This window comes from Lissotriton helveticus, chromosome 1_1 (genome assembly GCF_964261635.1).
Source record: "Lissotriton helveticus chromosome 1_1, aLisHel1.1, whole genome shotgun sequence".
Lineage (NCBI taxonomy): Eukaryota > Metazoa > Chordata > Amphibia > Caudata > Salamandridae > Lissotriton > Lissotriton helveticus.
The window spans coordinates 1323933262-1323960283 of record NC_136057.1 but is presented as its reverse complement, the minus strand read 5'-3'; the positions used below and the strand labels follow the sequence as shown (position 1 = coordinate 1323960283).

At 48.8% G+C, this 27022-nt stretch overlaps 1 protein-coding gene across 5 annotated transcripts; it reads right to left on the bottom strand.

Annotated features, from left to right (window-relative positions):
* Positions 1 to 3240: 3240 nt before the first annotated feature.
* TRAPPC5 (trafficking protein particle complex subunit 5) lies at positions 3241 to 16677 on the bottom strand. 5 transcript variants are annotated; one of them, XM_078682115.1, is made up of 3 exons: positions 16608 to 16677; positions 6169 to 6266; positions 3241 to 5261 (listed from the first exon to the last, which is right to left on the bottom strand). In XM_078682115.1, the coding sequence occupies exon 3, from the start codon at positions 5256 to 5258 to the stop codon at positions 4692 to 4694; it is 567 nt and encodes a 188-aa protein (XP_078538241.1). In that variant the 5' UTR covers positions 5259 to 5261; positions 6169 to 6266; positions 16608 to 16677; the 3' UTR covers positions 3241 to 4691. The 5 variants fall into 5 exon arrangements, with proteins under 5 accessions (XP_078538241.1, XP_078538258.1, XP_078538234.1 ...); XM_078682132.1 differs by having other exon boundaries at positions 6169 to 6263; positions 16608 to 16650; XM_078682108.1 differs by having other exon boundaries at positions 16538 to 16638.
* Positions 16678 to 27022: the final 10345 nt, after the last annotated feature.

Sequence of the window (27022 nt, the reverse complement as noted above, 5' to 3'; positions counted from 1 at the left end):
GTTGTTTGAACCTGGGTTTCCCCATGTCCGTCAGTTGTTTCGTTAACAAAGGGCAGCATCCACAGCGTTGTGGAAGGGAGTGATTAGGTCTTTTTGGTTTGGCCGAGTGGCATTCATTAAGAACTCCATGTACACAGGTAGGCCAGGGCCGAGCACCAAACAGTGCTCCGAGAGGCCCCACTAGGCCCCCATATGTTCAGTATTCATTCTCTCCTCACCCAGGTTGTACTGTGAGGGGTCCCCATACCTAATGGAGTGTGAGGTTCGGCCTTGCTCGTCCACCAGTCTGGTGGGAGTGTCCCCGCATCTTGAGCCTGCCCATCCCCAGCCAGGTTGTCCAGTGTCCCCCTCAGCCCAGTCAACAGAGTGTGCTCCACGCGCCCGGTTCTCCCGCTTTTCAGCCTTGCTGTTCCGTGCCTTCTCTGGGTGCCCCAATTCACCCCAAAGGACGTTAGCCAGTGGAAACATCTCTTGGACATTTGTTTTCTTGTGGCTAGCTTGATGGTAGCGGGTGGCCTAACCTGGGATTCGTGGCGCAGTCTTCGCCTGTGGCTCGCGGTTCTACAGGAGGCAGTACAGCTTACATGCTTTTCGCTGTATAGGTGTGAATATATGCAGGCAGGACAGGAGTAGACTTTTGTAGGGTATGGAGGCTATGTATGGTACCCTCATCCTGTCCGAACTACTCAGTCATCCGTTATCTTGTTGTTAGGAACCACCCGGCTAATGTGTCACTGCCTCGGTTACCTACCCAGGCAGGCATGAGCGGTCAGCATTGGAGCCTGGTGTGGCTGGCGATCAACTGGGTCCAGTGCTCGTTCATGGGCAGCGATCCTCATCCGCTTCAGCTGCAGGCGTACCAGGAATGCCCAGCAGATCCAGTGAAGAGGCAGGTCAGCGTAAGCTAGGTCCTGTACATTGGGCCACGGGTGCGCCTGTATTTCTGTAAGCGGTACAAAAGGGGGTGGTGATGGACGGAGCATCTGAACCAATCAAACACTCACACCCAGTCAAAAGATCTGGGTTTAATCCATCACTGTTCTTTAGCCCACTCTGCCACCCCAGTTCAGACATGGCTATATGCAAATCAGTCTGACCCTGTGCCTCATGGGAACAGTACAGCCCGAACTGCCAAGCCATGCCTTCCCTGGACCGGAAACAAGCTTCCGAGGACCGGTTTCTGGGATTACAGCCGTCTTCGGCCCGGCTTGCTTGAATCCAGTGGCAACGTGAGCAAGGGACTCACGTCTGAGCATACCCTGCCACACCTATGGCGGCCAAAAGCGGTACAAAAGGGGGTGGTGATGGACGGAGCATCAGAACCAATCAAACACTCACACCCAGTCAAAAGATCTGGGTTTGATCCATCACCGTTCTTTAGCCCACTCTGCCACCCCAGTTCAGACATGGCTATATGCAAATCAGTCTGACCCTGTCCCTCATGGGAACAGTCCAGCCCGAACTGCCAGGCCATGCCTTCCCTGGACCGGAAACAAGCTTCCGAGGACCGTATTGTTCGCCCTAAGTGTGGCAGGGTATGCTCAGACGTGAGTCCCTTGCTCACTTGGCCACTGGATTCAAGATAGCCTGGCTGATGAGGATTATGAATCCGAAACCGGTCCCAGGATGCTTGTTTCTGGTCCATGGAAGACATGGCTTGGCAGTTCGGGCTGGACTGTTCCCATGAGTCACAGGGTCAGACTGATTTGCATATGGCCATGTCTGAAATGGGGTGGCTGAGTGGGCTAAAGAATGGTGATGGATTAAACCCAGATCAGTTGACTGGGGGTGAGTGTTTGATTGGCTCAAACGCTCCGTCCATCATCCCCTTTTGTATCGCTGTATTTCTGTAAGGCCAAAAGCACAGGCTGTCTGGTCCCGCCATCGACCATTACCTCGTTCTTAGTATTCACATAGTCCCTCATGGCCAATCAGGCCAGCACTGCGTGTCAAGGGCTGCCGGGCTACTGTCTCATCACCTGTGCAGCGCAGTCTCACCTCCCCAGGTAGAGCCGAGCAGTCAGCGAAGGAGCCTGTTGGGGCTGGCAAACAACCAGGTCTAGTGTTTATTTAGGGGCATTGGTCCTCATCTCCTTAGGGCTGCAAGGGGACCAGGAACGCCTAGTGGACCCAGTGAAAAGGCGGGTCAGCGTAGGCGATGTCCCGTACAATGGGTTGCAGGCACACCTGCAGTTCTGTAATGCCAACACTTTCTGCAACATTTGCCTAAACCTCAGGCTGTATGGGCCTGCTGGGACCAGTTAGGTCGCTCCTCTTGCCCAGTTGCGTGTTCGAGCAGGCCGTGGTTGGTGTTGCCGTCAGTTGAGTGGGTGTCCGCTCGTCTGTGCTGGGTCAGCCCGCCCTCCGTCACAGTGCAGCCCTGACTGCCGCAGCTCCCCCAGGTCCTCCCGCGCCGCTCCGGGGCTGTCCGCAGACACTCAGCAGGGCAGTCCAGCACAGCTACAAGCAGTACGTTTTTGGGGTCGGATGGGCCCCAGGGACAATGATTACCCAGGATAATTGCACAAGCCCGAGTGGAGCCATACAATTACATGTCCGCCATCTTTAGCTAGCTAGCCACCCCACCTGTATTTCAAACACTTGATTATCATTTTCTGTTACATTTGCTGGGTTGATGCCCTTCTTTTGGGGGGCTGCTAAAGCATCAAACCACAGAATTCCAATAGTGAATTAATTCCTACACATTCACATCTGTTTAGCAGTATTTTTTATGAATTCATGAAGTTTCCTTTTTTCTTCTGAGCAGACATTCACCCAATGTTTGATCTCTTTTGAAAAAAAATATAGATTTTTAACACTAAACGAATATATCTTTTTCACTGCTTTGAAACAGCCATTGAACAGCTAGGAGCTTTGATTCATAAATTATACCAGGAGCTACTTCTTTTCCCCTCGTCAATTCATGTGTAAGCATTGAAGATGCCCAGACTGAGGAAAGGCCTTAATATAGAGTGCTCTATCTGGGTGGGCCTCTACTCTAGTCAATGATGACCTAAAGTTGTCAGTTGATGAAAAATAAAGAGGCGATTTACAATCTTGTTTGTTTCAACACGTTGAAATGGAAATGTTTAAAAGTAGGGATAATGCTAAAATATTTAACTAGGTCCATAACACCATCCTCCGCTCGTTCAGAAGTAACTGCGTACAGTCCATTCTTAATAGAAATACAAAATCAACATGCAGATGCCATTTGCAGATGAAGAAAAAACGAAAGATGGGAAACTTACATACTACTTTATTATTTAAACTAATGCAAAAAACGGAGAAAAAGATGCATACACAAAACACGAAATTTGCATGTAACCTAAATGATTGAGGCCCCCTAATACTCAGTTCAATACACTGAGCCAATCTTTAGCATATACAAATGGAAGTTGTTGGTACCGATAGTACTTCTCTAAACAGCTATAGCCCTCTTTTCCCATTATACATAAATATCAGAAGACTTTATGGAGTGTGTGGTACCATACATTTCTAAAATGTATTCTCATATATAATGGTTACATTAATCATTTAGAACCCGAATTATGAGACAGAAAGTAATATTTCTTTATTCTTTTTTATGGCTTGATTTAACTCTTTACATATGAATTAGGAGGCAACGATGCATCTCAGTCACACTGTCAGCCATTAAGACAGGAGCTTTCTCAATGAAGTATTACTGAAGGAAGTGTTCCAGAGGTAAAAGTGAAGTCTACTAGTCTACAAAATATATCCGAAAGGAAGTTATCAATGCAATTGATGCAATGCAATTGGCAGTACTGGTCTAGTCAACAGCCATCACAGATAGAATGCAAAGGCATGGGACTTTGAACGTTAAACCTGAGAGCCAACTGCACTGCTAATCAACAGATGGATTTTTTTTTTCCAGCTAATACACTAAACTTTGACTTCAGAGACAGTTCAAGAACACTTACATAAAATACTTTTGACCTGCGTTGAGAAAGTCCCAGGTTTAAAGACAGGCAGAGCAAAACATCTGTTGACTGAACAACATTGCTGAACCATGTTAAGATTTAACTCTACAAAGACAAAGAAGAAGAAGAAATAAATAATTCTGTCTCTTGTAATGAAAGTTATAAATTATTGATGCAACTATTATATATGAAAATACAAATCTGAAATGTAAGGTACCTCACGTTCCCTCAATTTGTATAATACATTTATGTACAGGAACAAAAAGAAAGTACTTGAATCCTCTTTCTAGACTGAAGACTAGAAGGTCTGTGTTATGAACTCCAACTTATCAATACATCCATAATACAGATATCATGTGTACAAAGAAAACAGTGGGGCACATGAATCCATGTCTTGAATATTCACCTGAAAACAAAGTCACCATTTATGTGGGAAAAAAAAGAAATGCAATAATTTGTTCCTAGCAAGCAGATGTATTTTTTTCATTCATCAAACAATGGAGATAGTTGTAGCTGGAAAAAATAATCTACCCGCGCCACAGTAAGAAGCAGCAGTCAGTAGGACTGATGCACATATTCTATTGTCCTGGGCTCTTATCCAAAACTAGATTTCCATGGGCAGTGGATCAAACAACCATGTCTGTTTCAAGTGGTGCAAAATGTAAGTCTTTTGTACTGAGATGCCCGGTACGATGTCAGAGTATGGTTCTTTTCTGCAACAGATTCCACACACAGATCAATCAGCCTGGTTGCTTATCGCCCATCCAGAGCCTTGTCTCGAGCAATGACGGACTCATCAAACTTGATCATGAGCGTGGTGCCCTTGTGCCAGTGGGCAGTGACCTTGGCAGGAAAGCCGCTGAAGGTCAGGATAGCCTCTACAATGCCTGCAGTGAAGGAGGCACAGTTGAGTGTGCTGTTTTCCTTTGGCACAGAGATATAAGTGTTGATGAGCGGCTCCTTCTCGATGATGTAGTAAGTTTTGTCATCGTCATTAGCCTGCTCCAACTTGTCTGCCTCCTTCCCGAACAGCGCCTTCCACACGTTAACCTTGATAAAGAGAAGGATGTTGATTACCTTAGTCTCTCGCTTGCCATTCTTCTCACGCATCACTAGCACGTCCAGGATGCGGGCACCGACCTGCTGACCCAACTCTGCCAGCTTATTCTGAAGCTCTGAAACAGAGTAAACCCGGTTCTGGCAATACTGGATAATCTCAGAGAAAAGCAAGGAGAAGGCGCTCAGGCTAACCTCTGTCTTTGGACGGGTTAATGAACGCTCCAGGATTGCGGACTTCCCCCGGGTAAATCGGGCATCCATGATCTATAAAACAGACAGAAGAGGTTTTAATTTAATTTTAATAAGAGAGGTCTAGTTCTCAAGACAATGCATTATACATGCCTGGCCTGCTTTTTCCCCATTGCCTCTGCTTTTACTTACCCAACCCAATCCAGACTAGATCTGCTGTCTCTTTATAACCCTTTATATTGGGTGATCACGCCGTTTTCAGCTACATACAGGGCCCCAACATCTATGCTACCCTCTATAGTGACTTATCACTTGTTCTATTCCAATATTACCCTTTAATGCCACCCACACAGCCCTGTCCTACTCGATTATATTATCAAGTCCCCTATAACAACCCTTAAAGCCTCAAGTACCCTCTTACAGTATGCATTAGCATTGTTTTCCCTGGACAGGCTTTGTACCTAATTGGGTCACATAAGATGAAGTCACTTGCAGCTATTCAGTGTTGCTGCTGCATTCTGATCAACATGAGGGGGCATTTTAAAGTTGAAAAACCTAGGAACAGTGAGGTCCCAATTTGGACCTTCATAATGAGCCAACGCCCCTTTCATCTTCCACCTTAAAATAACTGGTCACATTTGTAACGCTCTAGCCTTCTAAAAGTAAGTCTCGCTCTAGTAAGGGCATCAATAGAATGGCTGTTAATATGGAAGGCCATCCTCGCATCCCCTGCCTTTTCAAGGATATACATGTTCTGAGCTCATATCCATGTCCACATTTACTTATCTTTCATACAGATATTTCTGTCTCACTAAAGTCTCAATTTTCTGACTGGAGATCTTAAGTGTATTCCACACAGAGAGGAACAATATATCAACTTGGGTATCATTAACTTCTCAGTTAACCCCAAAGTGACCTGGAGTTGCACATCATTCTCAGCAGCCAGGCATTTAAACCCACTCAGCCATCCATAACAGCTTACCGGACTACACACGTAGAAATGCACAAGCAGCAACTTTCAGAGCTTCAACTCCTTGCAGTGACTCCTCCTATTCCATTACAGCTTATTGATCTCACCTGCTAAGAAGAGACAACATATTTAACAGCAGTAATATAATATACGCTGATTAACAGATCCTAATTTTTTAAAAATATAAACAATTTAATGGGAATATTTGATACGTCTTCTGTTTGAGGATATGAAACATAATTCAGTCCTTGTTGATAATGCAAGGGAAATACTAGCCGCCATGAATCTGTGTATTGGAGGGAATATGAGACTTCAAGGAAGTGACAAGTCCATTAAGAAGGTGCCAAATGGCAGAGTGTTATGTAATTGAGAGCTTTGTGTAGTCATGGTTTTTTGCTCAATAGCACTTTTAACTTACGAAAGTAGGTATTGTAATCATTCATCTTAGTAATGTATGATTTCTTGATTCAAGGATATGTATTTTCCTTTAACGTGTTCTGGGGTTCCTCTACTTATTGCATTCAATAAATCTCTTTCCTCGCTTTATCTCCCATGACACGATTGTTTGGCTTGTCTTCCAGTTGATTGTGAAACTGTTGACTCGAATATTTTCAATGATGAATGTGTGGTAGCTAGCACAGATGTTTTGAGACAATGTCAAACTACCGTCAAGATGGAATGGTGTGAACTATGTGGAGAGGACAATGTTCTGAGGAAAGCTTAGGAGTATGTTGAGAAGGGTTGGCCACATATTAAACATTTGCAAGATGAGCTTAAATGTTTTTTCCAAATTGCTGATAAACTTATGGTTAAAAACAATATTTTGCTTAGCTCAGATAAATTAATTCCACCTACCAGTTTTCAAACTAGAATAATTGTGTTGGGTCATACAGGTCATTTAAGGTTCACTTCTACAAAAAAAAAAGTTCTTATTCGTTCATTTTGGTGGCTGGGAATGGATGGTGGTGTGGACGCTGTTGTGATGAAGTGGGATAAGTTTCTATTATCCAATAAGCACTGGAAGCTGTGTGGCACACCATTGGTACCAGTGCCGTTACTGGATGCGCCATGAGAAAAGTTAGCTTGGGAATTTGGAAAACCTTTACCTTCTTTACCATATAATCAACAGTACATTATTGTGCAAGTTGATTTTTTTTCTCCAAATTGGTATGATTTTGTTGAAGGTATGACTACTCAGTGGCAGTGAATTTACTAGCAAACGTGTTTCTTTTAGAAGGTTCTCTATTAGAACTGATTACGGATAATGGTGTGCAGCTGGTATCGGACAAGGTGGGATGGTTTCTAAAAGACAAAGTTTTTAAACATTATACAGTTTTGTTGTATAGCCCCCAATCTAATGGAGCAGAGGAGTGAACATCATGTTGAAAGAGAATGTACAGACAGCTTTGACATGTGGTGTAAATGAGTTTCTCCGAAAGAAAATGTGGGCTTCTTACAATACCCCATTCTATAACCGGAGTATCCCCTTTTTAGGTCTCACCCACGCAGCGGGCATGCGTTGCATAGGAGGAGACCTTTAGTAATCGATTCACTTATTGGGCCAAAAATGTGCGCGCATTGCACTACTTTCAATGGCAACTCGTGAACGTTTGGCGATTCCCTTGCGTGAGCGAGGTTTGAAACCATCTGTTTGTAATTAACAGATGGTTGCTGCTCGCTCCCGCAAGGAAAACAGGCCCCCTTCTCTCTTTCCTCCCCCTGCTGTTTCCTCCTCTCCAAACTTTTTTTTTTTACTTTCAGCGCGGGTGTTTAAACTACCATCGGACCGCATTCACTCTGCTTTTCCAGCACTGGAGCTTAACTTACTTCAACAGAATATGAGTGTTTCCAGGGCCGTATCCTGGCACCATGCAGGGCAGCCCAATGCCCTCCTCTTTCAGGAGGCCGCAGCTGATGCTTTGTATACATAGTTACAAGACTAACAACCTAATTGAAATCTTAGGGGGCCACTGCCAAATTAGCTAGGCCGGGAAGCGTTTGAGGCGGTCTGTGTGCTGTTGAGAAACTGTAACAGACGTGCGACTTCTGAAAGTCACCGGCTTGTCACTAAGAATTTCCCCGCAGCAGCATCCAGCCACTGGTACTCTGGGAGAATTTGTGGAAGAAGCTGATGACAAATCTCTCATTTGACGGGCTCATTGAAGCAGAAGGCGGACCAAAGCTCGTTATTGGTTCAAAACCGGTTCAGGCCCTCACACACCCTCCTGGCTGAGCAAATAGTTAGCTTGAGCAGGATGCAGTGACGCCCGAGAGAAACCACGAGGGATGGCCGGGACTGCCTGAAAGAAGCACATTGTAGAAAGCCGGCAAGTGAGGAGAACACCGCATTTGCTGAGCCTGGGCTTTTTAAGTCATGATTGCGTCCCACCTACTAGCGTATTTCTTTACAGAGCTCAACCATGATCAAGTGCAGAAGGTGAGAACTTGGGGAGGGAACTAACGGGGTGTAAAATTTAAATCCTGAAATAGGTGTTTTACGAGGGAGGATGTAAAGCATGCGGGGAGGAGCTGCTTAAATCTGTGGTGGTGGATGTAAGTTGTAAAATACAATTGCTGGGATTCTGTGAACCTCGAAAAGAAAGTGGGGTGCAGTGGGATGCTTTGAAGCAGGGCTTTAAGTAAGCCAGGTCTTGTCAGTGCTCAGCACCAGCAGCTCTACAAAGCAGGTGCTGCGACGGTTCCCTATCTGGCTTTCCATTTTGCCCTCACCCTCAGGATAAAAACAATCTTAACTCTGCAGCAGTGCCGCTCTTCACTGCCTTTGGTGTAACTCCAAAGAGACTCGTTTTAGTTCTTTCACAGTATCATCAATTCAAACCTGAAGCATTTTCAATATTATATACAACGAAGCCATAGTTCTTGCATATTTATCTTATGCAGAAAACAACCATTGACAAAGCCAATAGTTATGGCCTGTTGTAGGTATAATGTTACTTGTTGTATTATATATCTGGATGCAATGACAAACAGCAAAATATCAGTGGGTGGCGCACTATGCTAAACACCGTTTTTTAGCTTGCGTGTTTTAAGCCACGTTCTTAATTGCATCAGCCATGCCCTTTTGAGACCCCCCCCCCTCGTTTTTCATCTTCCCCCTTAAAGCCCTGCCTTGAAGTGTAAAGATACTGTGTAAGTCCTGTGTTCTGAGGCGGGAGAGTAGTTTAGGAAGAACATCTCGTGGTGGAAGGGCGAGCTAAGCATATACCCCGGCAAGGACGATATGTAAAGTCTGTGGGACGAGGTGTACCTCATGGATGTGTTTTAAGTGGAGTTTGGAGGTAGAGAGTAACGTGGGTGGTGAAGCATTGGCATAGCCAATAGGTCTCGCCTTTGGGACCTTATAAGTGTTTAGCCATGCAACAGTTGATGTTGTTGCACCAAGGATATTGTGCTGCATAATTAAATACTTATAAGGTCCCAAAAGCAAGACCTATTGGCTATGCCAATGCTTGTATGTTGTTGAGAGGGATATGTCCTCGTACTGATCTTATTCCAAGTTGGTTGAAGTTGTGTGGATTAATTCTGAGGTTTCTTCTAGAGGTAAAATGTCTCAACAAAAAAATGAAGTGCAGTTATGATGTAAATATCCGTTATGATGTAAATAAGAAGTTGTTTGCCGATAGCTGAAAGTTAGTACATGGGTTGTTAAGGAACATGGGAAGTAAAGGTGGTAAAAAAGATTTTCATTTTAATGGACCATATACAATTGTTGAAGTTAAGAAAAGTTCTGTAAAGGTTGCGGATGGTAGGTGGGCGGCTCTCAATAATTTGGTTCCATTGAAGGATTTTCTAAAAAGTATTATAGAGAGATGATTGGAAATTCCTTGAGATTTACAATTTTATTCCACAGTTACAAATGGACGCAAAACGGCAGAGGCAAATTGTGGTAATTCCAATGATTCGAAGATAGATCATGATTTCATGATTAGGACTCCCGGTTTTCCGTTTAAACTGATTTTTACATATAAATACAGACGGAAAACAAGTTTTCCTTTGTCTGTATTTATATATAGTAAAAGGGGAAAATAACGGCCGCTGCGGGAGCAGTCATGGAGGCTCAGCTTGGTCTGTCCCATTAATGGCGCTCACTCCATGATGTAAATTAGTGTCATGGTATTTACCTTCTTTGACACACTTCTTAAATCTCAATTTCCAGCCCGCCCGGCACCCAAGAGTTATTTGCCGCCCTGTGCCGAGTTCAATCATTACAGGAGGAGGCCGGTATCAGGCCTGTCACCTCCTGACCATACTGTAACCAAGTGGAGGCAATGGATCCTACAACTGACCAGCCCGGATCTCAACAATTGATATAACAGAACAAGATGGCTGGTCAGGATACTTTTCAGGAAAAAATCTTGACACGCGCAGCCCAAATGTACTGCGTGGCCAACAGTTTTATATTCCAAAAGAATTTATTTTAATTTATAATAAAGTTTCATTAAATTCACATGTGGCATGAAGGAAAAGACTGTCAGCACAGTCAGTTCAAAAACAAGCAATTGTGTGTACAGTATATACAAATATACAAACACTGAAGGTGAAAAATCAACAAAAGAAATATCATAACACCAAAATAGTACTTTGCTACAATGAATCACATTTCAAACCAATTGCAAAGTAAGGAGACCTTTACACAAAGCACATTATTTATGCGTTTGAAAACCAACCAGTCCTATAAGCTAGAATCCAGTGGACAGGCGGAGCTAGGATGGAATGAAGTTGCCTGCCTGTCTCACAGCACCTGTGATAGAGTGTTTTTAGGGGTTGGCAGCAAGGGCCCACAGAAATGGTATTATTTACTCCCTAGCTGCACCCTTCTATCTTGCCACAGGCTGGGTGTCAACGCGTTTCGAACCGTAGATATTGTTGGTTCTCCTCAGGACGGGGACTGGGTAAGGACTTATCTGCACAACGAGCACAAGGGCTCCAGGAGTGTAGGTCTACCGCAAGTTAAGGTGAATTTCTGTGCTGGGTAGAATGTGGGTCAATGTCACAGTGCCCGCGAAGCGGTGCGCACTCAATGCCGAGGGCGGCTCATATACTCATTATCATATGGCGTAGGCTGCATAGAAAACTCAGGCAGGAGGACTGACCCAGGAGACTAATCCGTGAGCTCACGCGGGTGTACTTTAACCGTGAACCGTCGTGATAGGGATGGAATCCTCTTCCGATGCCGCACTCGTGAATAGTGAGCCGGTCTGTGTAACGCGCCGGTGTTTATTTGCAAATGAGGAGGAAGTTTTTCCCTTCATGCCACATGTGAATTTAATGAAACATTATAAATGAAAATAAATTCTTTTGGAATATAAAACTGTTGGCCACGCAGTACATTTGGGCTGCGCGTGTCAAGATTTTTTCCTGAAAAGTATCCTGATCAGCCATCTTGTTCTGTTATATCAACCTCCTGACCATGACACTTCTTGCCTGCTTAGCCCCTGTCCTGGGGGATCCCTGAAGGTTGTGTCCCGTCACAGTGCGAGTCTTTGAGCAGGTGCTGTGTGTCTTTAAAAGGCACAAGCACGGCTCTCAAGTCAACTGTGCCACTTAGCAGTTTATCTCAGGGTTATACCTGAAATCAGTGGTGTAACACAGGCCCCCACATCACCCGCGGGGGGTGGGCAAGCTGCAGGGGTACCCCCCTGCACAGTAGTCAGGCCTGAGAACTCCTGCCAATGAATTATCTCTCAGACAGTCCTCCGAACTTTCCCTTTCCCTGTAGTTCCAGCATTAGATCATCTTGTCAGTTTAGCGTAGATCAAACTCAGGAGAAGGTCTCTACTGTGACGGCAGACTGGACTATTTCATCCTTTGTCCCATCTCCGAGCCTATATCCAAAACTCAGTGGATAAAGGATGCATCTTCTGCCCCGAAATCACAGCGGCGTCTCTCCAACATCAGTACCAGACATCCCGGCTCTTGCCTCTGCATGGACCAATGGTTGTTGACTCATCACTTCCTCTGATATCTTGCTATTGCCTACAAATATTGAAACGATTTCTGGGGAATATAATCTTCCTGAAAAGATAGGGGAGATACGAATCGCTTTGAGAACTTGTTTAATAAATTCCTTAGGCCATGGCTTAGTACAATTAGGTGAATCAAATAACTTTCTCGTTTTAAGGCTGTCAGTTTTTTTTAGATACAATGATTAGTTCATTTGAATACTGCAAACTGTAATCATGAAATTGTCTTGCTATGGTATAGAATGGTATGGTTAATAGAGAGAATAATATGCGTTAACAGTGTGTTCCATATTTAAAGGTGTGAAGTTAACATCAAATTTTGGCTAGTGCTTAGATGCAAGGGTTTTACGTACTGAGATGTAGCACTACTGCATTTGTGATGCAGTAAAGCCACATCTATTAAAACAACAAACTTGCGTTAATTGCACGGAAATCAGCTTGATGATGTTTAATAGGATTTTTCCACTCCCTTAGATTCTGTAAATGGGCAACTGAGCAGGAGGGAAAAGAGAGACCAGAAGTGCAGAGAGGGTGGAGAGCAAAGAGAGGTATACATTAGAATCAGATCAGTCGAAAAGTGTCTAGGACATATCAAGAGCAATAAATGTGCAGCTCCTCCTAGAAAATGGGTGGAGGGGTGTGAAGGTGTCACAGCAGTGTACCCGAAGCACAGAAAGGACAAGGATTAGTTAGAGAGAGGTTAAAAGAAATTATTAATTAACCAGTGAAGGGTAAACTAGAACAGAAATCACAGGAGACTTTTTGCAGAGGTCTTTAAACTTTTTTGCCCTCTCAAACTTTATCAATACGATTGTAGGAGCTGAGCACCAGTGGCCTAACAAACGGCCTCACAGCCCCCACAGTGTGGAGGGGCCCTGAGTTCCAAGGGGCCCCCTCAGCACAATACCATGGCCTGAGAGCTCCTGAGTGAGTCCGGAGGGTGCCCCCCACCATGTACTTTGCATGGGGGCCCCCTCAAGTTTCGTTACGCCACTGCCTGAAATATATCTGCAGTCAAGGAGGGTGAGTGACTCAAGAAACTTCGGAGGCTCATAGCTAGCAGTGTTTATATCTCCAGCTGCAGCACTGAGACTCAGAGTCTTGCTAAGTATAAAAACTGAAACCTGCTGACATTATAAATGTTCCTGCTAAGGTCGGAGTTGTAGTTTTAACATCATGGTTAGACAGAGGCGCAGCTAAAGCCAAATTTCAGGGGGAGAGGGGGTGCTAATTCTTCCAGCAATAGGCAGAGTGGAAATGCAGGGGCTCTCAGAAGCGGTGAAAAACAGCAAGGCCTCATTAACAAGTAAATTGTCTTTTAAAGACCTGTGAAGTACTTTGGTGCGGCTGCAATAAAACGGACGCCAGCCCACAGCAGCTCAAAAAACTGTCTGTGTGTGTGTGCCCAGGAAGCTGTCTCAGCCCAGGCATCACACACAACGGGTGGTGGGGCGGCTGGGGCAGAAGCACCTTGGGCCCTATGGGCGTTGTGCGCCTGTAGTTAGATATATGTTTTACGGTGCGATCAGGTTACTTTTATTTTCATGTTGTTAGCTATTTAGGCAAAAACACTAATTGATTTACGAATAATGGGTGTAAAAGCTTTAAGTCGTATTCCCTATGAGTGTTTCCTTTTTTTTCAGGCAGCATAGTACTCTAGTCTAGTGCATAATTTGAATTGAATTGCTTCCATGTGTTTATAGTGGGGCACAATTGAGCTGTAGCTTAAGGCAGTGTGAGTTTCTCTCAGTGGGCAGTATGGTGTTCATTGGGGGGAGAGGATGTGGCACTCTGCAGATGACAGAAACTGCAAGGCTCTGAGACAAATGGCTTGTGATAGCACTTTTAAGTGTATTTGGGACATTCCGCAAATGGCAAAGTTTTCAGATGAATGTATAGTGTTGACACTATAACAACCGAGTGCATGTGTGCACTGTCAATTTAAATAAATGTGGAAAAATAAATAGATGCAGCGTCGACTTTTTCCTGTGATAAAAATAAATGTGGATAAATACAGATAAAATGGCCAAAAAATAAATATGGATAAATACAGACGGCAATGGCAAAAATATAAATACCATAACACCGGGAGCCCTAGTCATGATGTTGTGTCAATCCCTTTCAGTGATTCTCATGATAATCAAAAAGTGTTTCAATGCTGAGTTCCAAGGAAATCAGAGGGCTCGAAGGGGGGATGTGTAAAAGATTTATCAAATGTTATTAACACTGGAGTGACAACTAGAATTAGACGTATGTGTAATAAACGTGGGTATTTGCAAGACGTCTAAACTTAAATGTTTACTTATTTTGTCTTGTTTAGAAAAGGACAATATGTTCTAATCATTCATCTTGATTATGTAGGATGTCTTTATTCAAGGGTATGTGTTTTCCATGATCTTATTCTGTGGTATCTCGTGAGCTCCTCTTGCAATATGTATATTCAAGTCCCAGATCGCGACGGCTGACAGCTGTTCTGGACTGAAAAAGCGTTAGACCTGTTGTGGCGGGCACCGCTACTTTTCCGCTTATTTAGCTCGATACATCCCCAGGTCAAACAGGATTACTTTAGAAGCCATCCCAGAGTCATTGGATGATCATCCAACTACCTTAGAAGTCATTTACACGTCATCAGACATCATCAAGCTCTTGAAGTCATCAGCAAGCTGCAGAAGCTCAGCCTGATGATTTGAGGACGACTTGAAAATGAGTATCTGATGACTTTAGTAGGTGTCATTATTCGTGATGATTTAAGGAGGACTTGAAAATTAGTATCTGCTGACTTCAGAAGGTGTCATTATTCCTGATGATGACTTGTAAATGACGCTCCGATAACTTTACAAGATGACATTGTTCCTGATGACTTTGGGGTGATTTGAAAATAAGCATCTGAATACTTCAAAGGTACTACCTATTGTGTTTTCAATAAGATGTTTTTGCGTCTGGTGATTTTAACAGGAATTGTTTGTCTATTTAAAGAGCACGTCCACCACTTTGGTTTCAGTTTTCCAGAAAAATGCAAACTGTTGGATGATTGCACAATGAATTGCAGATAAACGTCTGACCTCCTGCAGCTGGGAGCCCCAAACACACCCTGAACCCCCAAATTAACCCTTGCACCCCAAAACTCAAACACACCCTGAACCCCAATATTAACCCTTGCACCCCAAAACCCACCCTGAACCCCAATATTAACCCTGGCACCCCAAAACCCAAACACACCCTGAACCCCAATATTAACCCTGGCACCCCAAAACCCAAACACACCCTAAACCCTAAAATTAACCCTGGCACCCCAAAACCCAAACACACCCTAAACCCTAAAATTAACCCTGACACCCCAAAAGCCAAACACACCCTGAACCCCCAAATTAACCCTTGCACCCCAAACCCAAACACACCCTAACCCCTAAAATTAACCCTTGCACCCCAAAACCCAAACACACCCTGAACGCCCAAATTAACCCTTGCACCCCAAAACTCAAACACACCCTAAACCCTAAAATTAACCCTGGCACCCCAAAACCCAAACACATCCTGAACCCCCAAATTAACCCTTGCACCACAAACCCAAACACACCCTAAACCCTAAAATTAACCCTGGCACCCCAAAACCCAAACACACCCTGAACCCCCAAATTAACCCTTGCACCCCAAACCCAAACACAACCTAAACCCTAAAATTAACCCTGGCACCCCAAACCCACCCTGAACCCCCAAATTAACCCTTGCACACCAAACCCAAACACACCCTAAACCCTAATATTAACCCTTGTACTCTAAAACCCAAACACACCCTAAACCCGAACACTAACCCTGGCACCCCAAATACAACCTGAACCCCCAAATTAACCCTTGCACCCCAAAACCCAAACACACCCTGAACCCCCAAATTAACCCTTGCACACCAAACACAAACACACCCCAAACCCTAATATTAACCCTTGTACCCTAAAACCCAAACACACCCTAAACCCTAAAATTAACCCTCGCACCCCAAACAGGCTCTAAACCCTTAAATTACACCTGGCTCCCCAAAACACAAACCCACCCTCAACCCTAAAATGACCATGTACGCACTAAAATCTAAAAGCCCTACAAACCCCCAAACTTTTTTATGAATGCGGAATGCCGGGAGGCGCTGCTGTGATATGATACTTTCTGTACCCCCAGGCTGCACTTCCTTCTTAGAGTATTTCCATAAACACATAGTTTAGTGGAATTCGATTGTTAGACTCTTTAAACAACTGCGGACAGACCTGCTCATGGCCCGAGGAATAGGTCTTGCAAAGGAAAACAAGCGTTGTCGTCATGGTGACTGCCGAATTCACTCCATCACAATACTAAAATACATTTTTAAAAAGCACAGTTGCCTCGAACACAATGCCAAAATCACCTACTGTAAACCATCAGTCTGCCGGCTGGCTGAGACTCGAAACGCAGATCCTCAATGGAGAGCAGCTCTCTCACCTTTTCATATACCGGAAGCCGGTGGATTCCTCTAGCAAAAGCCTACGCACATCTGGGAGCGCCGGAAGTGACGTCATTGTTCTGCGGCAAGAAATAAGACTGCCGTGAGTGCAATGGCCATTAAAGGGACAGATGGATTGGCATCGGTTTCTTTATTTTTCCAACTCCACTTCCTTCATCGATTCCAGCGTATACTCAGATAAGTGCTGCAGCTGTTAAAAAAGAGCAGCATCGATCCTCCGCTCTCGGTCCTAGCTGCTCAATTTCCGTCCCAGAGCAGCTTCCTCATTTTTCGGAAAGCATGAGTTTTCATTAAGGGGGCAAATTCAGACGCAGCTCCCTGCATGTGTGTGCTTCGTACGTGTTATAATGAATGCCTGCGTTGCAGTGTGTGTGCATTATGTGTGTTTGATGTTTGTATGTATCAGCCTGCCTGCTTGTTTAATATGCACCTTTTGTGTTTGAGCATGTGTATTTTTGTGTATGTGTGACGTAGTGCGTGCCTGTGCAAGTTATGGAAAATTGCAAAAAGCCTAAAAACTGTGTTTTACAGCAAGTTCTTCGCCGTAAGGAAAAATAAATTACTGCCCGTATATTGTAGGTCCCATGTTGGTTCCAAGTGCACCTGCGTGTATTCAAGATTCTCGACCAAATGGAACAGTTTTCGATCTACTGAAAAGTTGTCAATCAAAGAAGGCTAAACACATTTATTTATGTGAATGTTGTATATTGTTGAGCATTACTTGTGTCCTTGCAACTTGTAGTGAGCTTTCATTACTAAATGAATGTGTGCTCAATTGTTGAATCCTGGTCACGTTCCCCAAGCTGTGTAGTGTGCAGAGCAGCACATCTTCTAAAACACTGGCAGTTTTCATGGATGCGTTTCAAAGCATAAGGATAAATGCTTCAAATAACTTAGCCGTTGTAATGCTGGTTCCTTATTTTGTTTGCTATTTGTGTAATTGAAATGCCTGGTTGCCTGTGGCGATTGAGGTTTACGCCCTATTTAGGAAACGTATTCCGACGCATTCCAACATCTTGCAATATCTACTTTCGCAAACAAGCATTTGCAATGCAATAGGTCTCGCATTTACGTGAGTTTGAGCTATTGGCATTGTAAATGACACTGCCTTATATTTATGTTTTGGTTTTTAAAACAGATAAATAAAAGGAATTGTCATTTACAATGCAATAGCTTAAACTATCGCAAATGTGAGGCCTATTGCATTCCAAATGCTTGTTTGTAAAAGCGCCCCATAACATGATTTCACTTTAGTGGCAGCCACACCCCTTCTTTAGATGACCCGAGCCTAAAGAAAGGTGTGCGATCCCCATGAAAGTGAAAGCGTGGCATGGGGTAGTTCCTAAGAATCTGAGTACTATGTAAAAGCAAGGAATACATTGAACATTACTACACAGAGAAATTTGCAAGGTGCGAGTACGTGTCATGTTCAGCTATTGTGAATGACACAGATGGTGATAACCGAGCTTAGAAATGACTCCAAGTAAAGAATGCCTAAAGGAACCAGAGGTTACCTTGTTAGCACCCCTAACGGTGCACTTTAACTGATTCAGTGAAAGTGAACCTTTTAACAGTGTGCCAAACGTGGAGTAAAGAAAATATGCCTCTTGTATTTAATCAAAGAGGATAACAACTTTGTTCACAATTTAACTGCAGATGTATGGTAAATGGTGGCAAAAATTAAAGTGCAAATGCTCACTAAGGGTGTGCGACAGTGAAGCAGTGTAAACTTTAAGAACGCATAACCTTGAACACAGCCACCCCTCTTCCGCAAAAGTAGAGCTGTGCTCAACGTGGCTTGGTTGCTCAAATTTCATCCAGTTAGTAAATATAAGTGCACACAGTTCACTCCCTATTATCCAGCACTCACAAGAGGGTCAATTCTGCTCACCCTAGTGAACTGGCCCTTTAACCGTGCCTTCTGAATAAGCCTGGTTTACAAGATGCCCCATGGCTGAGGTAATTTACTCCAGTTTGTAAAAGAAGTACTTCACACAGTCCACCCCTCGCAAAAAGGTTCCCTTGTGCACACAGTAATGAACCTGCCCTGGAAGCATGCTCATGCTCTCTCAATAAGTGTGATTACATACTCGACTCTTGGCTTCTGTAATTTATTGTTGTTTGTAGAAATAGGACTGTGTGCTGTATACCCCTCATTATCCTCCACTCAGAAGAGGGATCTCTTGTGCACACACTAGTGAGCTGGTCTGGAGTCATGCCCTCTGAATAAGCTTGGTTTACAGGGACTGTTGGAATTTACTCTAGTTTGTAGGAAAAGTCAGCAAATAGTCCACCCCTCAGTATCCAGCACTCACAAAAAGGTTCTCTTGTGTGCACACACTAGTAAATCGGCTCTGGAGCAATACCCATGTTCTTGAGATCAACCTCGCTCACAAGACGCCACTTGCTTGTTTTAATTTATTCCAGTTTGCCAGAAAGATGACTATGCACAGTCTATCCTCAGTATCTGGCACTCACGAAAGGGTTCTCTTGTGCAGACACTAGTGAGCTGGCACCAGAGACATGTTTGCTCCATCACAATAAGCATGCTCCCTGGTGACTGTAATTAATCTAGTTTGCAGAAATAGGAATATGCACAGTCCATCCCTCAGTATCTGCAATCATAAGAGGGTTTTCTTGTGCACACACAAGAAAGTTGACTCAATAAAGAACATCCTTTGGAGGTTGTGATTTACACCTGTTTGCTGAAATAGTACAATGGAAGTCCATCCCTCAGTATCCAGCACTCACTAGAGGGTTCTCTTGTGCACACACTAGAAAGCTATATCTGGAGCCATGCCCCTGCCCTCAGAGTAAACACTGCTCACAAGACATCTCTTGGCTGCTGTAATTTACTCAAGTTTGTGGAGCTCCGGCAGCACTCCTTCGGAGATGCATTACCTCTCGGCTCAAGTGGGCGGGAGCTGAAACGGACTGTAAAACCCCTTTGGTTCCTTGTTGCCGTGGTTAGTTGCTAAGCAACACATGTGATGGACAGGCCTGTTTTCCTACATTATTTCTAACATCTTAACTGCATGCTACAGTCACCGGGATATACCAGTTTCAGTGTACTTACCGCTTACGGTGCCTGCCAATCACAGCATTAGTCGTACCCGCCATGTGCTCTTGCACAACAAAATTCTCTATTTTCATGTTGAAAATACTGACTCTTCACTAACCTGCTTGTAAAAGAAGAAGAACATTCCAGGTGTAAAAGTATTGCATGTAGCAAATAGGTTTGTCTTTTTCCATGAGTTCCTCAATTAAGTTGTGATTAGAATGAGACGTGATGTTCTTCCCAACGTGACTGCTTCCCTGTCCCGTCCACGGGGAGGAGAGTTTGAGTCGCAACTTCTACGCCTGACTGGTTTAAACAAGCTGAAGAACTAAAGTGACATCGCGGGGCGCACTCCCGAAGTCAGGCAGCCTTTGTTTGGACGTGCTAAAAAAACAGGAAGGGGGGGGCGTGGCCGAGACAGCGATGTGAACAGTCGCGTCTCGTGCGAGCTCCGTTGCCCCGCTGCCTACTTGAGCCTGTTTCAGCGGATACCGGGGGGTTTCTGTCCCTGGGGACCCTCCAACCATTGCTGGCACTGCCAACGATCTCTTCTGGTGGCATTCCGCGGCTGGGCAAGTTCGTGTTGACGGCGACCGGAGCCCCGGGCCCGCCGCAATCGGCTCCCTGGCCGCCATCTTGACTGGGGGTCCGCTGCCGAGACGTCCTGGCCGGCGCCTGCGGAGTGGACCTGCGTGACGGTCCGAGTGCGGCATCGGAGCCTCCCTGACCTCACCTGAGGCCATACTTCCCTGGCGGACCTGCCTGTTGCCGCTCTAAACACCGAGGCGACTGGAGCTGAAGCCCCGGGCCCGCCGCGATCGGCTCCCTGGCCGCCATCTTGACTGAAGGTCTGCTGCCGAGACGTCCTGGCCGGCTCCTGCGGAGTGGACCTGCGGGGCGGTCCGAGTGCGGCATCGAAGCTTCTCTGACCCCACCTGAGGCCATACTCCCCTGGCGGACCTGCCTGCTACCGCCCTACGCACCGAGGCGACTGGAGCCGGGCTACCCCCGGCGGGGAACGTGGCGGCTGCCTGGACGCCGCACACACGCGAGGCCCCGGCTTTGGCGGGAGCGGCGGGCCTGGGCTGCGGAGACCGTCGGAGGCCCCCTGCTTGAGAGGCCTGGCAGCGATACCACCGACGCGGGACACCCCGGTGAGCAGCAGCGCGCCATCCCCCTCCCCCTGTCTCTTCCTGGAGGGGCCCGGCGTTGGTGAGGCCCGGGCGCGGGTCTGCCCGCCGCTTACCTCCCCTGGCTGACCCCCGGCGGCGGCGCTCCTGGAGGCAGAGGGCCGGCTCCCTGGCGCAGGTGGCCCCCGCTTGCGTGCCCCCTGCTGCCCTGGACATCCCGGCGGGCTGAGGGGCTGACCGGGGCCCACGTGTGGGTGAGACCAGCCTCGGAGGACCCCGGCACTGCAGGATCCAACCACACACCGATCCGCCCCTGAGGCCTTGCTGAGCCTAGCGACCTATCATCGGGGCAGCCCCCTGCCTGGCTTGCGGAGACTCCGGGGGGCCCCCGCCATAGCCAACACCAGCGCCAACACCGGCTACCCCTGCCTTGGGCCTGCTGTTGCTGGGACACTCAAGGGGACCCTCCTGGTCGCTCGCGGGCCACGACTGAGGGGCCACCTGAACGTTGTGCTGGGAGCAGACCCTTCACCAGGTGAGAGCGGGTGGTCGCATCCCACCCCAAGCTATCGGGGACCTTCCGCCTGTGAGCCCCGAGCCCTGAGACACCTGTTGCGGACGGCTCCCTACCTGCACACTGCCCTGCCTGCCCAGAGGACCCATCCCCTCCCTGCACCAGCAGCACTCCAGCACCCTGGCCTTCAGCAGTATGTTCTGACCCTGCCTCGGGCTTGTAGAGCCTACACCCCCCATCGCCATCTTCTACCACGTGGCCTTGCCCCCTGAACGAGCGGCTCGGGCTACTCGACTCTACCCCGCCAAGGTACGAGGGATACGCGCATCAGCTGCCCCTACCCTCCGCAATCCCTCGACGCCCTACGTGGACCATGACCCGCGGCAGGGGGAACAAACCGGAACCCCCACCAACGACAACAAGGGGTACATCAGTGGCCTCCATGTGGGGCAAGACGGGCTCGCCGTCCTCTTCTGGGGGCCCCGCATCGGCAGGGGGGAAACCCCCGCCGCCGGCCGACTCTCCACCGGTGACCCAGGCCTTCATGTCCTCCTTCATGGCCAATTTGAAGACGGAAATTGGGTCCCTCAGGACGGAGGTCCATACATGCGTCAAAGAACTGCGCAGGGAGGTCACCGACCTTGGCGACCGGGTCGACGGCCTGGAAAAGACGGTCGACTCCCGCACCGAGGACCTGGAGCAGATCTGGCAGAGAGTAGCAACCCTTGAAGAGCAACATATCCAGCTCCAGATCAAGCAGGAGGACCTGGAAAACAGGGGGCGCCGCAACAACCTCCGCATCCGGGGTGTGCCACTCGGAGAAGAGGGGACTGATACCATGGCCTACGTGGCCCTACTCCTGCAAGCGGTGTGGGGTGAGGAAGACGCCCCCCCGCCGCGCCTCGACCGCGCACACCGAGTCTTTGGAGCGGGAGGTAAAGCGGGCCTCCTGCCCGACATCGTCACCAGACTCCATTACTTCACCGAGAAGGAGGCCATCTTGAAGGCGGCTAGGGACAACCCGGACCTGCGGTATGAGGGCCACAAGATCCAGATTTTCCAGGACTTAGCCCCAACCACACTCCATAGAAGGAAGGTCTTCCGCCCGGTCACTGAGAGACTCCGGGCCCTCAACATCTCCTACCAGTGGGGCCATCCTTTTGCGCTCATCTTCAGGTGGGAGGGCAAACGCAGGGCCCTCAGGTCCTATCGTGAAGCGGCACAACTGCTAGGCATGCCGGAATCCCCGGACCACAGCCCGACTCGCCCCCCCCACTCGGAGAAGGCACCTCCGCGTTCAGAATGGTCCACTGTGCGCAAACGTCGACGGTCGCCCCCGGTGGACGCACTATCTACCTCACAGACCAAGCAGGACATCATAGCGCACATCCGCTCTCTTGAGGGCGATCGTGAGGAGCAGACCTCCCAGCCTGTCGCCTCTGGCTCTGACGGTGGGGGTCGCCCCTCGACCCCGGAAGGCAGCTAACCATCGCTACGGTGACCCGAACTGCCCTAAACACGCCCTTCCCCCCTGGACACTTTGGTCTGTCCTCCTGCACTATGGTGATTTAACCCCGCTGTTCTTGGGGGTAGGGCCCCCCCTTCTCACTAGTGGGGTTCTAACGGGCTGGACGATGCCCCCTACCTTTACCAAGCCATGAGCCGCACCACTGAGCCCCAGCGCTCTATAGGCATCTGCATAGACCATGTATACCCCACGGCTCGACACCCCCCCGGACTACCTGGAGGCAGCGGGGTGCACGGACTCTGAGACGACTCAACTTCATTCCATCTACCCGCATCTTCACCCCCCCCCTTTGTCCTGTAGGAAGTGACATTCCTGAGTTCATCCAAACCCTCGGGTAGAGGATGTCCGGTACCTGGGACATTGTGTATTGGCCCTGTTGGCCTGTTCTGGTTCTGTTTCTTCCCTGTGCCTCCTCTCTTTTTTCTCTCTTTTCTTCTCCTACTTCTCCTTCACGCTGCCCTCTCTTACTACTCTCCCCCTGCGCTTACGGAGGAGCGGCATGGTGGGTCCTGCGGGGGTTGGCGCGCTGGGGGCGAGACGAGGATGCCGCTGCTCTCTCTGCGGGGGTGTCTGCTAAGCTGGGACCTGCGCGACTTCACTCCCCCTTAGTGCTATGACAGCGAACATTCCTACACCCCTGAAGGTCCTCTCCCTCAACGTCAAAGGGCTCAACTCCCCCAATAAGCGGAAGCAAATATGGCGCTACCTCCTACACCACTCCCCTGACATTATCCTCCTCCAGGAGACACACCTTCTCAGGGGGGACATCAAACGCATGGCGCACCCTAGATACCCCACACAGTTCTGGGCATCCTCTGACACCAAGACAGCGGGGGTGGCAATTCTCTGCAGGGCTGGCATCCGGCGGGGACCCGTGAAACCCTTCAGGAGCGCTGACGGGCGGTTCCTCCGAGCCTCGGTACAGATGGGCTGTGCGCGGTTCACTCTAGGCTGTGTGTATGCGCCCAACCAGTCGCAGGACAAATACCTCCAGGCATTTCTGCGGGATCAGTTCCCACCGGGCGAGGCCAATGTGATCTTGGGCGGAGATTTCAACCTTGTTTGGGACCCGGAGCTAGACCGTGCGGGAGCCCCCTTCAACGGTGCGGGAGCGATGTCCTCTACCCTTAGGACGCAACTTATCGACCTGGGACTCGTGGATGTGTGGCGCTATCACAACCCGGGGACCCGGGATTACTCCTTCTACTCTCACTCCCACCGGACGTACTCCCGGATCGACTACCTCTTCACTTCCCTTGAATTAGCCCGCGACTCCTTAGCAGCCGCTATATCCGACATTTCCCTGTCGGATCACGCCCATGTGGAACTCCTGCTCCAGGATCCCCTGGCCCGCGCCACTTGTGAACGCAGGTGGGTGCTCCCGCCGAGGGTCCTTCGGGACCCGGACGACGCCGCTAGCATCCGTGACGCCATAGACTCGTATTTTGCCGTCAACGACACCCCCGACCTGCCCTTCCACACGGTCTGGGATGCCTTCAAGGCCACCATTCGGGGCCACATCACCTCCCTGGCGGTGGCACGGCGGAAGGAAGCGTTCAAGGTGGAGACCGACCTGGCTTCCGAGATCAAACTGGCAGAGGCCCGGGACCGGGACACCCCCTCGCGGGCGTCAAAGAGGACTCTCGCCAACCTCAGGGGGCAACTCCGCACCTTGCGCACCAACAAGGCGGAGCACTCCCTGCTAGCGCTCAAGCAGCGGTACTACGAGGGGGGGGACAAGGTAGGTCGCCTACTAGCCGGCAGGCTGAGGGCGCGTGCCGCTCGGGCCCACATCGCCAATGTCAAGCGGCAGGATGGCACTAGTGTCACCTCTGAGAGGGCCAAGCAGGCTGCCTTTGTCGATTACTACTCCTCTCTGTATGCTGAGGAGCCCACCTCTGCGGAGGCACGGGAGGCCGTCCTCGCGGACTTCGAGGGGTCTCCACTGTCCCCGGCGTGCGCAGCCTCGTTGGAGGGTCCTCTGCTGGAGGAGGAAATAACGGAAGCTGTCAAGGACCTCCCTGTGGGGAAAACCCCGGGGCCGGACGGCCTGCCGTTGGCCTTCTATAGACTGTTCCTGACCCAGCTCCGCCCGCATTTGCTGCGGCTCTACGGCTCCTTCTCTGACGACACTGGACCGTCCCCCGATATGGGTCTGGCGGAAATAGCCCTGATCCCCAAGCCCGGGAAGGATCCCGGCCTCTGCGCCTCCTACCGCCCCATCTCCCTCCTTAACACCGATCTCAAGATCTACACTAAGATCCTGGCCAAACGGCTGGACCCGCTCATGCCGGGATTGGTGAACCCGGACCAGGTGGGATTTATTCGAGATCGACAGGGGGCCGACAATGTCCGCAGGCTGGCGCACTTGGTGGGAAAGGTGCACCATTGGAAAATCCCGGCCTGCCTCCTCTCCCTGGACGCGGAAAAGGCCTTCGACCGGGTCGACTGGACCTTCCTGCGGGCGGTTCTCAAGAAACTGGGTCTTGGCCCTACCATGATCTCCAGGTGCATGGCCCCTTACCTCGGACCACAGGCCAGAATTCGGGTCAATGGCCAACTGACGCCGCCGCTTTCAATCCACAGGGGAACACGACAGGGATGCCCGCTCTCGCCGCTCCTGTTCGCTTTAGCGGTAGAACCGCTGGCGGAGCTGACTAGACGCGCTCCTGACATTCACGGTATCCCCCACGGGGGACGCACCAACAAGGTAGCGTTATTTGCGGACGATCTGATCCTTACCCTTACGAACCCTCGGATCTCCCTCCCAGCGGTGCACGACGCCCTCTCACTGTTTGAGCAGGCGTCCGGCCTTAAAATTAATCACACCAAATCTTGGGCTCTCAACCTCACCATCCCCGAGGAGGAGGTTTCCTTCCTGAAGGAGATCGCACCCTACCGCTGGGCGGATGACCACATTACATACCTGGGTCTGGACATCACGCCTCACCTCGACTCGTGGTCCTCCAGAAACTGGGCCTCTTGCCGCAAAGAAGTCCTGGCAGACCTGCGGAAATGGAAGCCCCTGATGATATCCTGGCTGGGGCGGCTCAATGCGGTCAAGATGTCGGTCCTTCCCCGCATTCTCTATGTTTTCCAGTGCCTCCCCACTCCGATCCCGATCCACTGCATCAGGAACCTCCAGCGCGACCTCACGTCCTTCATATGGGGAGGTAAGCGGCCTCGTTTTTCGCAAAAAGTCCTCATGGAACCGAGAGACAGGGGTGGCCTCGCCTGTCCGAATCTCCTCCACTACTATTGGGCGGCGCATCTCCGGTTCGTGATCGAATGGGGTGCACGCGAAAGCGACAAACACTGGTTCCACATGGACCGAGTGGTCACGGGGCGCACCATATGGGACTTGCCCTGGTTACCGCGGGTAGCGCGCTCCAGGAGTGCGTATATGGCGGTCCCCACGAGGACGGTGCTTGAGGTATGGGACCGAGTGGCAGTGTCCAAGGGTTTAACCACGTTCCCCTCTCCGCATACCCCCATTGCTGGTAACCCGCACTTTCCCCCTGCTGCCCGGACCCGAGCCTTCGAGAGCTGGACGCAAGGAGACTGCAGGGTTGCAGGGGATCTCTTTCTTGGTGGATCCCCCAAATCATGGCTGGACTGCAGGGAAGAATTTAACCTCCCCCTAACCGCTGGCTTACAATATGCGCAGCTGCGCCATTGGATCTCGGGAGACGACATGTCTCAGGCTGCCTCCAGGGAGTATACTCCATTTGAGAAGCTGGCACGCTCCCTCGGGGGACTGAAACGGCTTATCTCCCAAATTTACAATATCCTGCAGCACCCTCTCACCCCTCCCGCACATCCCTACCAGAGGCAGTGGCAGACGGCGACTGGCACTGAACTCACGCCATCTCAATGGTCTAGGCTCTGGAGTGACATTCCCAAAACCTACCGCAGTATCCCACAGAGGGAAAACGCGTACAAGATGCTAACGCAATGGTACTACACCCCCCTGCGTCTCAACAAAATGTTCCCCGCCTCCTCACCGCTGTGCTGGAGGTGTAGCACTGCGACTGGTGACTTCATACACATCTGGTGGTCGTGCCCTGCCCTGGCTGTCTTTTGGAAGGAGGTCCTTAGTCACATTAAGAAGGTGTTGGGTTTTCCCCTCCCTGAAGAGGTTTGCACACTCCTGCTGGGCGTCC